At 46.3% G+C, this 13908-nt stretch overlaps 1 protein-coding gene across 6 annotated transcripts in view; it reads left to right on the forward strand.

Annotated features, from left to right (window-relative positions):
- Positions 1-13908, forward strand: part of EVC (EvC ciliary complex subunit 1) — an 81126-nt gene that overhangs the window by 12507 nt on the left and 54711 nt on the right. For all 6 annotated transcript variants that reach the window (XM_081236967.1, XM_081236962.1, XM_081236963.1 and 3 more), the window contains exons 3-6: positions 283-366; positions 2450-2682; positions 4322-4406; positions 11381-11479. In XM_081236967.1, the coding sequence (XP_081093093.1) occupies positions 283-366; positions 2450-2682; positions 4322-4406; positions 11381-11479 (501 nt within the window). The remainder of the gene's footprint in view (positions 1-282; positions 367-2449; positions 2683-4321; positions 4407-11380; positions 11480-13908) is intronic.

Consider the following 13908-nt stretch of genomic DNA (forward strand, 5'->3'; position numbering starts at 1 on the left):
TCCCACACCCATCCCAACACTCATCTATCCATCCATCCACCTGCCCATTCATCTGTCCATCCATTCATATGTCCATCTATCCACCCATCCATCCATCCATCCATCCATCCAACCTTCCATCCATCCATCCATCCTTCTAGCAAGTGAGCACTAAATGTGCTTATTACGGGCCCTTCCCGAGGCCACTGTTACAAATGGGATGTGGCATTTTGGAAACTCTTGGTGGTTTGTCCTTCATTTTACTGAAAGCCCCCATGCCATTTTTTTTTTTTCCCTTCCCAGGAATGTGAGCCATCTTTCAACAGCAATATCACAGCGTTTGCACTGAAGGCAAAAGTCGTCTATCCCATCAATCAGAAGTTCCGGGTGAGAGTCCTGAGCTCCGTCTTAGAAATGCAATTAACCAGTAATGTGCTAGAGATTGGGGTAGGAGAAGGGGGATTAAATGTGCAATTTGGGGTCCTATTTGAGGATTTTATGGCAAGTCATTTTAATAGAGATAATTTTGTGGCTTTGTAATGGAGCATAACTTTAAGGTTAATCCATTTTATGACAGTGTTGTCAGGGACAGGGTATGCCCATGGTATATAGAGCAAGGTATCCACAGGGACACCAGGGGACAGCACAGTAGGGCAGCATTCGCCCTGACCTTTTAACACTAGTACAGATACTAACAAGTCACTAACATTAATCCTTACAGACCCTGGGACTAATGCCAGCAGCTGACGCTGAACATTTACTGCGGGGCTGGCACAGTGCTAAGCATTTGTCATACATTACACATTTCAGTATTCCTTGCAACATTCCTGTAAGGTAAATAATATTGTTCTCTCCACTTTATGCATAAGGAAACTGAGGCCGGGAGAGGTTAATGATCTGCTCAAGGTCATACTGCAGGAAGTGGCAGGGCAAGAGTCGTACCCTCAGGTCTTACACCTGGAGCCAGGAGTTCACACCTGTGGCTGGGAGCTTTGCAGAGAGCAGCATATTCCTTGATGTTTCAAGGAGCCCTCGGCCTATGTGATGCTCCACGAAAAAAATAGTTCCCTGGTCAAGTAAGTTGAGGAAAGTGCTGCCTGCTGTCCTGGAGATAAAGAGGACAGACTCAAACCCAGCTCCTATCTCAGCCGTGTACTCTTGGCCATTTCCTGACTTCTCAGGACCTCAGTTTCTTATCAATAAAATGGGAGTAAAGGGCCCTCCTGCCTCACCCAGTTGTCTTGAGGGTGAGATAGGGAATTAGGCATAGGGCTTAGAACGGTGTGTGATGTCTGCGCACTCAGTACATGTTCAGTTTTTTAAATTATTATTTGCTTTTGAGGACAGCCAGAGCCTGTCGAAGGCTCTGACAATTCCTGTACCAAAGAAATGATTCTACCTTGTTCACGCAGACTTTCCCGAACTAATTTTTCTGTGGAACCCTCACAGTGAGCAGTAGCTGGTTATAGTTCATGGGACTGCTCCCCGGAACACACATTGGGAACCACTTCCTTCACCATCTGGTGGGTGCGTGAAGGTGCAAAACTCCCAGACCTGGGGCATTCATTCGTCATCAGCACCTGTGCTAGGCAGGCTCTGTGGTGGGCACTGGTGATTATCCAGTGGTCAAGAGAGCACTGTCCTCACGCTGGAGGCCCTCCCAGCCTGGCGGACATTGCAGGATGGCATGTGATAGCAAGCAGGACAGAAATGACCAGGGTCCTGTGGAACCCGGTGTGGGCTAGGCCCGGGGATCAGGGTAGGAAGATTCAGGGGTCTGTGTCTGGAGGGAGGGATGCTTCAGCCCAGCAGACAATGAGTTAGGGGTGTTTCAGGCAGGGGGACAAGAGTCTGGAAAGGCTCAGAAGCATGAAATGATAGGGTTTGGAGCTGGCCACCAGCTCAGTGCTACCTGGGCATGCACCTCTGGGGGCAGCAGGAGATGAAGCTGGACATAGGGATGGCTGGCATTTGCTGAGCTCTCTGGCTGTGCCAGGCATTAGGCTATGACCTCATGTGGTCATGGCAGTGCAAGGGGCTTGAGTTCCTTGTTAAGGGGCTCTGAGTCTGTCTGAGGGCAGGTCAGTGGACAGAGCAGGCCTGGGGTCTGGGACAGCAGCCAGAGAGATGGGGCAGGGCAGGCAGGCTGCTGGGGAGGTCAGAGCTGGCAACCGAGGGTGGCTACAGGTGGGCCATCGGGGAACAGACCCAGGCTAATAGCTGGAGGGGAGGAGCCTGGTGCAGAGGGGCTGGCCTTTGGGGACAAGTGATGTGACAAGAGCTGTGACGAAGGCCCCTAGGGCCGTGGCCGTGCCCCAGGGGCAGAAGCTCCACGGTGTCCACTCATACCCTCCCTGCCTGCCCCGGCTTGGCCTTCCTGGGAGCCACCGCGTGTGTCGCTGGTGGAATTACGGAAACACTCATGATGGGTCATGTGGACTGAGAGTACACTTTCTCTCCTGCCCCCCAGCCTCTGGCCGACGGTTCCTCCAACCCATCTCTGCACGAAACCTTAAAGCAGGCAGTCTTGCCGAACCAGCCCTTGGAGGCATCCCCTTCCAGCAGCCTGGGGAGCCTGAGCCAGGCTGAGAAGGACGACTGCAGCTCCTCGTCCAGCGCCCACTCAGCCGCCAGTGACGACAGGTTCCTCGGTCGCACCTTCCTGGGGGCGAGCAGCTTCCCCGAGGCACTGACCTGTGAGAGGTGAGGAGGGGGTGGGATGGAGGATGCAGACTGATAGGCTGTTATCATGCTCAGTGGAGGAAGTGGAGGCCCAGAGAGGTTAAGGACTCAGCCATGGACACACAGCGACCCAGTGTCAGAGCTGGAGCTGAATGTGTGCTGTTGGCCAGCATGGGGGTCAGGGAGCCAGGCCTGAGCCCTGGGGAGAGACAGAGGGGACCTCCTTTAATCACTGACCTGCCCCATGCACTGCATAGCAGCAGCTAGCACTGGTTAAGTGTCTTCTGTATACAAAATATTAAGCACTTTGCAGGGATTATTTCTCTTTTGAGCACGAGGAGAAGGTCTGTCTTATTCACAGCTGTGCACGACCACCCAGTGGGAGCCTGGGACAGGCACAGTGATGAACAAGTATTAGTCAGTGAATTAATTCCTCTTAACAGCCCTATGTTGTTAAGGTTGTGTAGTAGATGCTAATATTGCCCTCATTTTCAAAGAATAAAATGAGACACAGAGAGGCAGAGTGACTTGCCCAAGGTCATGCAGCAGGTGAGTGTTGGAGCCTGGTGTGACCCCACCACCTTATCTTGCAGCCCATGCTCTAAATCGCCAAACTGTCCAGCCCAGAGTAAGGCTTAGCACCCAGTAGGTGCTCAAAAAACTAGTCAGCAGGTTTGCACGTCAGTCCTCAGGCCTCTCTCAGATCTGAATTTCCGTGAGTCCAAGGAGCCCTGGGTGATTTGAACCAGGCATGGCCTGGCTCAGGGCTGTGGAAAGAGTGGGCTCAGAACCCTGAGCTTGGTGTTGACTGAAGGTGGCCCGGGGAAGGAGGGACTTCGTTTAATTGGAGCTTTCTTGGCTCCCCTGCCTGGCTGGGAAGGGGTGTTTCTTCCCATTCGGACGAAGAGGACTTGAACAGTTCAGGTGGGTGTAGTCATTTAAAATGCATTTGCGGGCTTCCCTGGTGGCGCAGTGGTTGAGAGTCCGCCTGCCAATTCAGGGGACACGGGTTCGTGCCCCGGTCCGGGAAGACCTCACATGCCGCGGAGCGGCTGGGCCCGTGAGCCATGGCCGCTGAGCCTGCGCGTCCGGAGCCTGTGCTCCGCAATGGGAGAGGCCACAACAGTGAGAGGCCTGCGTACCGCAAAAAAAAAAAAGCATTTGCCTATGTCGGAGAAAAGGTCAAAGGCCTTTATCTTCACACTGTCCGTTATCTGCCCCTGTGGCCACGTGACCACTACTTGATATCTCTGACCCTTGATTTCCTGAGTCAGTTTCCTCATCTGTAAATGGCTGTGAGAATGTGTACATCATGGCAGAAATGAAGGATGACACGTGACACTAGACATGAAAATGCCGGGGGGTCCTGGGCGGTAGTGCTCTTTTTCATCTCTCTCACCTTCCATCTCTTCCTGTGTTCTGTCTTTGATGTCTCCGGCAGCTGTTTCCTTCTGGTCACAAGTGGGTTTCAGATGGCTACTTCGATTGCTCCTTATGCACCTGGGGTGGCTGTGAGCAATCTCTGCATGCTGCAGACTTTAAAATCTGGAGTCAGGATGCACCGTGGCTTATCCTGCAGGGATGTACTGATAACTCGATAACCTTACCCCCCACATCAAATTCTCTGAAAGTCTCTTCTGTTTCTCTTTGGACTTTTCAGCGTGGACCTTGACTTGTGTATCTACAACCTTCACTTAAAAGACCTGCTGCATCTGGACACGGCGCTGAGGCAGGAGAAGCACATGGTAGGTGGAGCACTCAGGACCCGGGAGACAGGCTCTCCGTGTGCATGGAGTCCCGGAGACCTTTGGGAAACGGGTGTTGGTGACAGCGGAGCCGCCACAAGGTGAAGGCAGAGCAGGGTTAGGCGTCCGACCACAAAATGGAAAAGCAATTCGTGCCTGCAGACGGGGAGCAGGATTTACTTTACCCAGCGCCATTGGGGTTAAAAGCAGAAAGCTGGGTACCTACTCTCTGTGCACACCTCCTGATGGAGACCAAAGAGAACAGGATTTTTAGAGGAATGATAATAGTGATCATAAGATTTATGAGTGCTTACTATGTACTAGGTCCTGGTGGTGTTACACAGGTGGTTATTTTAAAGCTCACACAACCCGGCGAGGTGGGTGCCATCATTATGTCCACTTTATAGATGGGGAAACTGAGGCACAGAGTGGAGACTGGCCCTAAGTCATAAAGTTCTAAGTTGGGGCTGAGATGGGAAGTTGAGTACCTTCTTATGGGTGTGCATTCTCCGAGTGAAGGAAGGAGAAATCAGAGCCATGGAGGAAACAAGATTGGTCTCTGCCAGATGCACATGGATCCATACTGGATCCAGGTTACAGAAAATCAGAGGGATGAGTCCCACTGTAGCTACAGAACCTCCATGGGTTAGTCAGGCAGCAAGGCCACTGGGGTTAAAAAAGAAAAGAATTATTTCAGGCTTCCCTGGTGGCGCAGTGGTTAAGAATCCACCTGCCAATGCAGGAGACATGGGTTCGAGCCGTGGTCCAGGAAGATCCCACATGCTGCGGAGCAACTAAGCCCGTGCACCACAACTACTGAGCCTGCTCTCTAGAGCCCGTGAGCCACAACTACTGAGCCTGCGTGCCACAACTACTGAAGCCTATGCACCTAGAGCCCATGCTCTGCAACAAGGGAAGCCACCGCAATGAGAAACCCGCGCACCGCAACGAAGAGTAGCCCCCGCTTGCCGCAACTAGAGAAAGCCCACGCACAGCAACGAAGAGCCAAATGCAGCCAAAGATAAATAATTAAAATTTAAAAAATTAAAAAAAGGAATTATTTCTCCATGAGACACATCCCCTGAACTACTGAATGAGGGAGGAGACCTACAGAGAGAAGGGAGGAGAGAGAAGGCCTGTTGGGAAGAGAAAGGGAGGGGTAGATGGAGAGAGTGACAGAGAGACAGACAAAGATATGCCCACAGGTGCTTCATTGTAAACAGGAGAAATAAAAGAGTATTAAGTTGAGGATGCAACAGAAAGAAATTTTGCTCTGTGTGAGCAGAACAGGCCTCGTAAACAGGTGCCAGTATTTGAAACCATAAATCATGCTAGGATTCCAGAAATCGAGCCTGTTCCTACAGCCCCACAGACCCCCGTGCAGAGGTTCATGGACATGAGGCACGAGCCCACCTGCAGCTGCAGCCTGCTTTCGCTTAGCCACACCTGGTCCTGCTGGGGGGCAGGTGGCCCTGGCGATTTTCTCAAAGGCTGTGCTCCCTGGAGGGTGATTGTTTCTGTGCTCACAGCCCCATCCAGCTGGTGAGTGACGTGGTCCTGGCCCCTCGCCCCTGGAGCAGCCAGCAAATGCGAAGCAGCCTACTGTCATGAAGAGAGCATTCACTGTCACTCATCTGTGGGCAGCCACCCTGCCCTTCTGGACATAATACTGGGGACAGCCCCTGCCTTTATGGAGCCCACTGTCCAGGGGAGAGATGGCAGTCAATAGACTGCACAAAATGCACAGAGGCAAAAAGTATGACAAAGCAAATGGTGGAGTACCATGAGGGCATGTAAGAGAGGACCTGAGGGCATGTAGGCTTCAGGGAGGTGGTCAGGCTTCCCTGGAGGGAGATACTTAAGCTGGAACCTGGGAAAGTTCCAGGAGCACCAGATTAGGAATTAGAAACTTGGGTTCTAGTCCACCCTTTGACACTTATGAGCTGTGTGACTTTTTGTAAGTCACTTCCCCTCTCTGGGCCACTTTAGGAAAGGTGTGAAAATAATATACTTCCAGCTTTTACTCCATGGAATTACTAGAAGTCAAGTCCCACTTTGAAAGTTCTCTGTAGGCAAAGTTCTGGGCTCTGTAGGGCTGTGTAATCTGTGTCATCACAGCATCATTTATGAAACACTGAAACTCTGCTAGGCTAAACACTTTACATGTCTGATCTCATTGAAACCTCAGTGCTGTTCCACTCATGAGGAACCTGAGTCTCAGAGAGGTCTAGTCAGTTGCCCAAGATCACACAGCTGGTAAACTGCAGAGTCAGAACCCAAATGAGGTTTGTCTGAGTCCAAGGTCTGTGTATCCTCAGAGCCCAGAACAGTGCCCTGCACATAGTAGGTGCTCAATAGAAATGTGTCTGGTTGACACCGTTGCCACCCTGGGAGAGCTGCTTTCTAAGCATGGCCTTCTATTCATTGCAGGGCATGTCTTCATCGTGTGTAAGACCTAGAGAAACATGGGGAACAGGAGGGAACCATGTTACACAAAGACTTCAAATTTCATTTCTCTGGTAGAGATCCACTATCACAGGTCAGGATTCAGAAGTGACTCAGACCAGATGTGACCACCATGCAGCCAAGAATCTTAGCGCTCTCTGGTGGCCCTTGAGGAGGAAGACACTGGTGCTGGGCTTGTCTAAGAAGTGGAGTTGTAACCTTTAAAAGCAGAATGGCAGAAAAGAAAATAGATCAGGGGATGTGGGAGGGGCGTGGCTAAAGTCAGAGGAGCACTAGGACTAGCGGATTTCTCCTGGTGCTGGAACATTCTCTATCTTGATTGTGGCAATACATGGGGAAAAATTGCATAGAACCACACGCACACATATACACACAAATGAGTGCATGTGAAAATGGGTGAAAACTGAGTAAGGTCTATAGTTAACTGTATTGGACCTATGTCCATTTTCAGGTTTGATATTGTACCACAGTTATGTAAGATGTCACCCCTGGGGACAAAGTGCACAGAACTCTGTACTGTTTTTCATCTTCCTCTAAATCCATAATTGTTCCAAATTAAAAAGTTTTTACAATTCAAAGGAATGGGACAAGACCTGTAAATGTTACTGATTCAGTTTAGGGTCAAAAAGAAAATAGATTTGAGATTAACATCTTGAGAAAAGAATGTTACTATACATAGTCTCAGACTTCAGTGGATGGAAAGTCAAGACAATTTTTGTCTTTTTAGAGCTTATTAGCATTGGCAAGCATAATGAAGGTTGATGAAGAGTTCTGGGTCTGTCCCTTATGGATGTCCCTTGTGACATGAGGCCAGTTGTCCAGATTTCTCAACTGAGAGTTCCTCATCTGTAAAATGGGGAATATTGTACCAACCTCCTGCTGTGATGATCATTTGAGATAATATATATATTAGCCTGGCACAGAAGAGTGTTTAACAAACCTTAAAACAAGGATCGTAAACTATGGCCCTTGGGCCAATCCGACCATACCTATTCTTTTACACATCACCTATGGCTGCCTTCATGCTGTAATAGCAGAGTTCAGTAGTTGCAAAAAAGATAGTATGGCCTGAAAACCCCAAAACATTTACTTTTTGGACATTTGGAGAAAAACATTTGCTCGCCCATGCATTTAAAAATGTCTTACCATGGGGGCAGTCCAAGATGACTGCATAGGAAGATCCTGTTCTCACCTCCTCCCATGAATCTATAGCTACATATGAAATAGATCCCTCTGAAAAAGACCTAAAAACTGGTGAACAGCTCCTTCATGACTAACACTCTTGGCATACCCTCAACAAGTGGGACCCATCAAGAATAAATTAGGCTGCTGCGGAGCAACTAAGCCCATGCACCACAACTTCTAAGCCTGCGCTCTAGAGCCCGTGAGCCACAACTACTGAAGCCCACACGCCTAGAGCCCGTGCTCCACAACAAGAGAAGCCACCGCAATGAGAAGCCCACTTACTGCAACGAAGAGTAGCTCCTGCTCACTGCAACTAGAGAAAGCCCACGTGCAGCAACGAAGACCCAACACAGCCAAAAATAAATAAATTAATTAATTAATTTAAAAAAAGAAAAGAGGGCTTCCCTGGTGGCGCAGTGGTTGAGAGTCCGCCTGCCAATGCAGGGGACACGGGTTCGTGCCCCTGTCCGGGAAGATCCCACATGCCGCGGAGCAGCTGGGCCCGTGAGCCACGGCCGCTGAGCCTGCGCATCTGGAGCCTATGCTCTCCAACGGGAGAGGCCATAACAGTGAGAGGCCCGCGAACCGCAAAAAAAAAAAAAAAAAAAGAAAAGAATGAAAAAGAATAAATTAGGCTGCTTAGACAATCACAAAGGTTTGAGAGACAACCATGAGCTAGGGCAAGGTTGAAAGATAAAGTTCATCTTTTACAAGGCCACTTCTTCAAGACTGGGAGAGGTAGCTGTTTTGCCTAATACATAGAAACAAACACAGTCAATCAAAATGAGGAAACAGAGCAATATGTTCAAACAAAAGAACAAGATAAAACATCAGGAAAAAAGCCTTAATGAAAAGGAGATAAGTAATTTACCTGATTAAAGAGTTCAAATAATGGTGATAAAATGCTCATCAAACTCAGGAGAAGAATGGATGAACAGAGTGAGAACTTCAACAAAGAGATAGAAAATATAAGTAGCAAACAGAAGTCACAGAGCCAAAGTATACAATAACTGAAATGAAAAATACACAAGGGGGTTCAACAGTAGACTAGGTGAAGCAGAAGAAAAAAGCAGTGATCTAGAAGACAGGGCACCCAAACAACAGCAAAAGGAAAACAGAATTTTAAAAAGTGAAGATAGCTTAAGGGACCTATGGGACAATATCACATGAAATAACGTTCGCAGTACCAGGGGTCCCAGAGGAGAAGAGAGAGAGGGGCAGGAAACACATTTAAAGAAATAATGGGAAACCATAAACAAGACCAAAAGACAACCCTCAGAATGGGAGAAAATATTTGCAAATGAAGCAACTGACAAAGGATTAATCTCCAAAATTTATGAGCAGCTTATGCAGCTCAATAACAAAAAAACAAACAGCCCAATCCAAAAATGGGCAGAAGACCTAAATAGACATTTCTCCAAAGAAGATATACAGATTGCCAACAAACACATGAAAGAATGCTCAACATCATTAATCATTAGAGAAATGCAAATCAAAACTACAATGAGATATCATCTCACACCAGTCAGAATGGCCATCATCAAAAAATCTAGAAACAGTAAATGCTGGAGAGGGTGTGGAGAAAAGGGAACACTCTTGCACTGCTGGTGGGAATGTGAATTGTTGCAGCTACTATGGAGAACAGTATGGAGGTTCCTTAAAAAACTACAAATAGAACTACCATGTGACCCAGCAGTCCCACTACTGGGCATATACCCTGAGAAAACCATAATTCAAAAAGAGTCATGTACCAAAATGTTCATTGCAGCTCTATTTACAATAGCCCAGAGATGGAAACAACCTAAGTGTCCATCATTGGATGAATGGATAAAGAAGATGTGGCACATATATACAATGGAATATTACTCAGCCATAAAAAGAAACGAAATTGAGTTATTTGTAGTGAGGTGGAGGGACCTAGAGTCTGTCATACAGAGTGAAGTAAGTCAGAAAGAGAAAGACAAATACCATATGCTAACACATATGTATGGAATTTAAGAAAAAAAAATGTCATGAAGAACCTAGGGGTAAGACGGGAATAAAGACACATACCTACTAGAGAATGGGCTTGAGGATATGGGGAGGGGGAAGGGTAAGCTGTGACAAAGTGAGAGAGTGGCATGGACATATATACACTACCAAATGTAAAATAGATGGCTGGTGGGAAGCAGCAGCATAGCACAGGGAGATCAGCTCGGTGCTTTGTGACGACCTGGATGGGTGGGATAGGGAGGGTGGGAGGGAGGGAGACGCAAGAGGGAGGAGATATGGGAACATATGTATATGTATAACTGATTCACTTTGTTATAAAGCAGAGACTAACACACCATTGTAAAGCAATTATACTCCAATGAAGATGTTAAAAAAATAATAATAGAAAAAGAAATAAGTAAACAATCTGATTAGAAAATGGGCAAAAGACATGAACAAATTATTTCACCAAAAAGAATATACGGCTGGCAAGGAAACACACACAAAAGCACATGAAAAGATGTTCAACATCATTAAGCCATTAGCGAAATGCAAATTAAAACCACATGAGATATGACTACACACCCATCAGAATGACAGAAATAAAAAATAACAATGCCACCAAATGCTTGTGGGGTTGTAATGAAACTGGATCACTCGTACATTGCTGGTGGGAATATAAAATGCCACTCTGGAAAACAGGCGATTTCTCATAAAACGAAATATACAATTACCAGAAGACCCAGCTGTTGCAGTCTTGGACATTCATCTCAGAAACATATACGTTCAGTCAAAAACCTGTATGTGAATGCCCATAGTAGCTTTATTTGTAATGGCCCCAAACTGGAAATACTCAGATGTCCAGCAATAGGTGAATGATTAAACAAATTGTGGACACAGCACCCTTGGACATGCCAGGGTGTCCCTGCCTATGGAGGACCCTTCTTGGTTTAGAGGACACGTCCATCCATTGAGACAGGGGGCTGGAGTAGATGACTTCACACATCCCGTTTCCGTACAACCATCCCTCTGATTCTTTCCACAAAGAAGCAACCCCCCTTCGCCTCGTCTGTTTTCTTGACTCATGGAAATGGGGAAAGTGGGGGCTTACCACAGAGGGGGCTCCTCATAAATATGTGCAGAAGAAAGGAAGCATTTTTCTTTAGAAGCTTCATGAAAATGCAGTCCATTACAGGCCATTGTCATGACTTTTAATCTGAGGTCTTTTCCTAGAGCAAAAAGTGTATGGGCAGTTGGGGGAGAGAGAAAGAAGGAGGTAGGAGAAAAAGGAGGGAAGGGAAATACCGTTGTTGAAACCTTTCTCTTTGTTATGTTTCCCTTTTTGGCAACAGATGTTTATTCAGATTTTTAAAATGTGTCTCCTTGACCTTCTTCCTAAAAAGAAGACTGATGATGAATTATACCAGAAGATTCTCTCAAAACAAGAAAATGTAAGTTTTCAACCTATATTTCAAAATAACTTAAAAATAGTTTATTATGATATATAAAACATAATATTATAGTAAAGTATTTTTTATGTATAAAAATAGTTTATTACAATATATACTTTTCAACACAATATGGTATATAATGGTATACTTCTATATGGTATATAAAAGTATAGCTATAAACATAAAATTAACTGTGTATTATTAAAATGTGGAAAAATATTAGAAGTAGAAAAAAAGAGAATGTTGGTCATACCCACTACTGAAAGAGAACCACTACTGATTCTATTTTCTGTACAAGTGTGGGGTATTTTAAAATATATAGTTTGCTTATTGGTTATAACTCTTCCTACTAATTTGCATTCTTCTCATTTCAGTCTTTTATACAAGCTTTATATTGTTTTATGTGCAGCAAAATGAGTCAGGGCTTGGAGTCACAGTGGTGGAGATTGATTTCCTGGTCCTGTCTTTCACAAACTCTCAGAATTCTAGGTTGTTCCTTTGTGCAATGTGATAATAATTCCCATCCTGTGGGATTACAGAAAGAAGAAAATGTGTATGAAGCACCTAGCAAAGTAACAACCAGACCCTGATTATATGATCGCTGCCATCATGCCCATTCCCACCAACGCCACCACAGTCATCTTCATCATCATCATCAGTATCATTGCCATTATTATTGTTTGATTACCAACACAATCACCACCACCATCATTATCATCATCATCATCACCATCGCCACCACTGTCTTTATTATTGTCATCATTGTCATATTCATTCTTATTATGACCATCACCACTGTTACCATGATCTTCATCATCATTCTCATCATCCTCTTTACCACCACCAGCACCATCCTCCTCCTCATTACCACCACCACTACCAACATTTCATCATCGCCACCATCACTGTTGCCATAGTTCTTACTCCTCCCATTGCCACCATCATCCTCATCTGCATTGTTATTCTCATCTTCGTTGCCATGACCATCACGACCTCCACCATCATCCTCATCATCCTCACTTCTGCCATCACGACTTTCATCTTCATTATCATATCATTGTCATAATCCTCATTCCTTCCATCACCACCATTATCTTCATCATAGTCCTCATTATCAGCCTTATCACTGCAACCATGAGATTTGGGGGATTGGGAGGAGGGAGTGTTTCTTCCTCACTCTTCTGGATTCCAAGGGGGAGGATTCATCACTACATCCCAGGGAGAAGGCAGTACATCTTCATTTTTGTTAACATCATTGTCATCATCCTCAGTCCCACCACTACTGTGATCCTCATCCTCAGGCAATGCACAGAGTGCTTTACACACATTATTTAATCTTCACAACAGCCCTGTGAGTGACCATCATTCTTTTTGTTTATAGCTGAGGAAGTTGAGGCTCAGTGAGTTTAAATGACTCTCCAATGACAAAAAGAATGATAATGTTGGTGATACTTGTAATTGTACTAGTAATGAATGTCATATGGAAAGAATAAGAGCTTTGGTATCTGCAGGCCTGGGATCAAATCCCACCTCTGCCACTTCCAGAGCATCTTAATTATGTCAGTGGCTACTGTTCAGTGGATGTAGTCTGGCCAAGGGCTTTGAATGCATACTTTCCTATAATATTGACAACAGCCTCAGAACTTCTAGATGAAGATGAGAAGTGCCCAGAAATGGCAGCTGCTTTGGAGAGAAGCAGCATAGTACATGCAGTTAGAAGAGTGAGGCTCTGGAGTCAGTGAGCCTAAGGGGCCTAGCCTAGCACACCACTTCCTACTGGGAGACTTTGGACGAAATATCTTAGCTTCCCATAGATAAGATTCCTCATCTGGAAAAGAACCCTCATTTCTCTCTTGTAGAGATGCTGTGAGAATTAGAAGTCACATATGGCTTCCGCTTGGATAATCAACAGCAGTTTTCCTAATGAATTTGGACCCACACCAGTGTTGATTACATGTCAGTGAACATAGGTCTAGAGAAAACAGAACAGCCCAGAAAACAGAACAGAACAGAAAACAAACCCTCCACACTCCAGGTTGGGGTTTGAAGGACTCCATACATAGGGTTCCCCTTTTCCTTCTAAGTTCTGAGTTAATTAAGAGAAAGCGTTGGGGAGACAGAGAAATGTCAGCTTCATCACTGAAAGGGGCCAGCTTGGAAGACATAGCTTAGGTGCACAGTGATCATGGCTTGCTTCCTAACAGTGAATCCCAGGATTAGCTAAATTGCTTACCTAAATTGCTTACTGGCGAAGCTGGGCCACCTCAGGCCTCCCCACACAGAAGAGGGACCTTTGCTGCCCAGCTCACTCTGGGCTGAGGCCACACCAGAGCAGTGGTCTCCCCTGAATGGTCCATCCCAAAGAGGAAGAGGTTGGGCAAGCTAGGGGCTGTGCTCACTTCCTGCTTTTGAACTGCCAGTCAAATACA

This window comes from Mesoplodon bidens, assembly GCF_964165515.1.
Source record: "Mesoplodon bidens genome assembly, chromosome: 1".
Taxonomy (NCBI): Eukaryota; Metazoa; Chordata; class Mammalia; order Artiodactyla; family Ziphiidae; genus Mesoplodon; species Mesoplodon bidens.